The sequence below is a fragment of the Anneissia japonica genome, unplaced genomic scaffold (assembly GCF_011630105.1).
Source record: "Anneissia japonica isolate Jap-2015-1 unplaced genomic scaffold, ASM1163010v1 scaffold5327_len855_cov200, whole genome shotgun sequence".
In the NCBI taxonomy this organism is placed as follows: domain Eukaryota; kingdom Metazoa; phylum Echinodermata; class Crinoidea; order Comatulida; family Comatulidae; genus Anneissia; species Anneissia japonica.
In genome coordinates, this window is record NW_022754471.1 from 1 (window position 1) to 492 (window position 492).

Here is a 492-nt window from a genome sequence, read left to right on the forward strand (position 1 = left end):
GGCGGTCTTTACGTTGTTGGGGATCCATTCGACGAAATAGCTGCTGTTCTTGTTTTGAACGTTGAACATCTGCTCATCAACCTCCTTCATGGACATACGTCCACGGAAGATGGCAGCGACTGTGAGGTATCGGCCGTGACGAGGGTCGCAAGCAGCCATCATGTTCTTGGCATCGAACATCTGCTGTGTCAACTCTGGAACGGTGAGCGCACGGTATTGCTGGCTACCACGGCTGGTCAATGGTGCGAAACCAGGCATGAAGAAATGCAGACGTGGGAATGGAACCATGTTGACAGCCAATTTTCGCAAATCGGCATTCAGTTGACCAGGGAACCTGAAACAAGTGGTGACGCCGCTCATGGTAGCAGATACAAGATGGTTCAAGTCACCGTATGTTGGTGTGGTTAGCTTTAATGTACGGAAACAGATATCATAAAGGGCTTCATTGTCAATACAGTATGTTTCATCTGTGTTTTCAACAAGCTGATGTAC

General features: G+C 48.4%; 1 protein-coding gene across 1 annotated transcript in view; it reads right to left on the minus strand.

The window, feature by feature from the left end:
* Positions 1 to 3: 3 nt before the first annotated feature.
* The window catches only part of LOC117123202 (tubulin beta chain-like), a gene marked incomplete at its 3' end in the record, with an annotated part of 846 nt that continues 357 nt past the window's right edge, over positions 4 to 492 (minus strand). Inside the window, exon 1 of the mRNA XM_033269057.1 lies at positions 4 to 492. This exon is cut by the window's right edge and continues 357 nt beyond it. Within this exon, the coding sequence (XP_033124948.1) occupies positions 4 to 492 (489 nt within the window).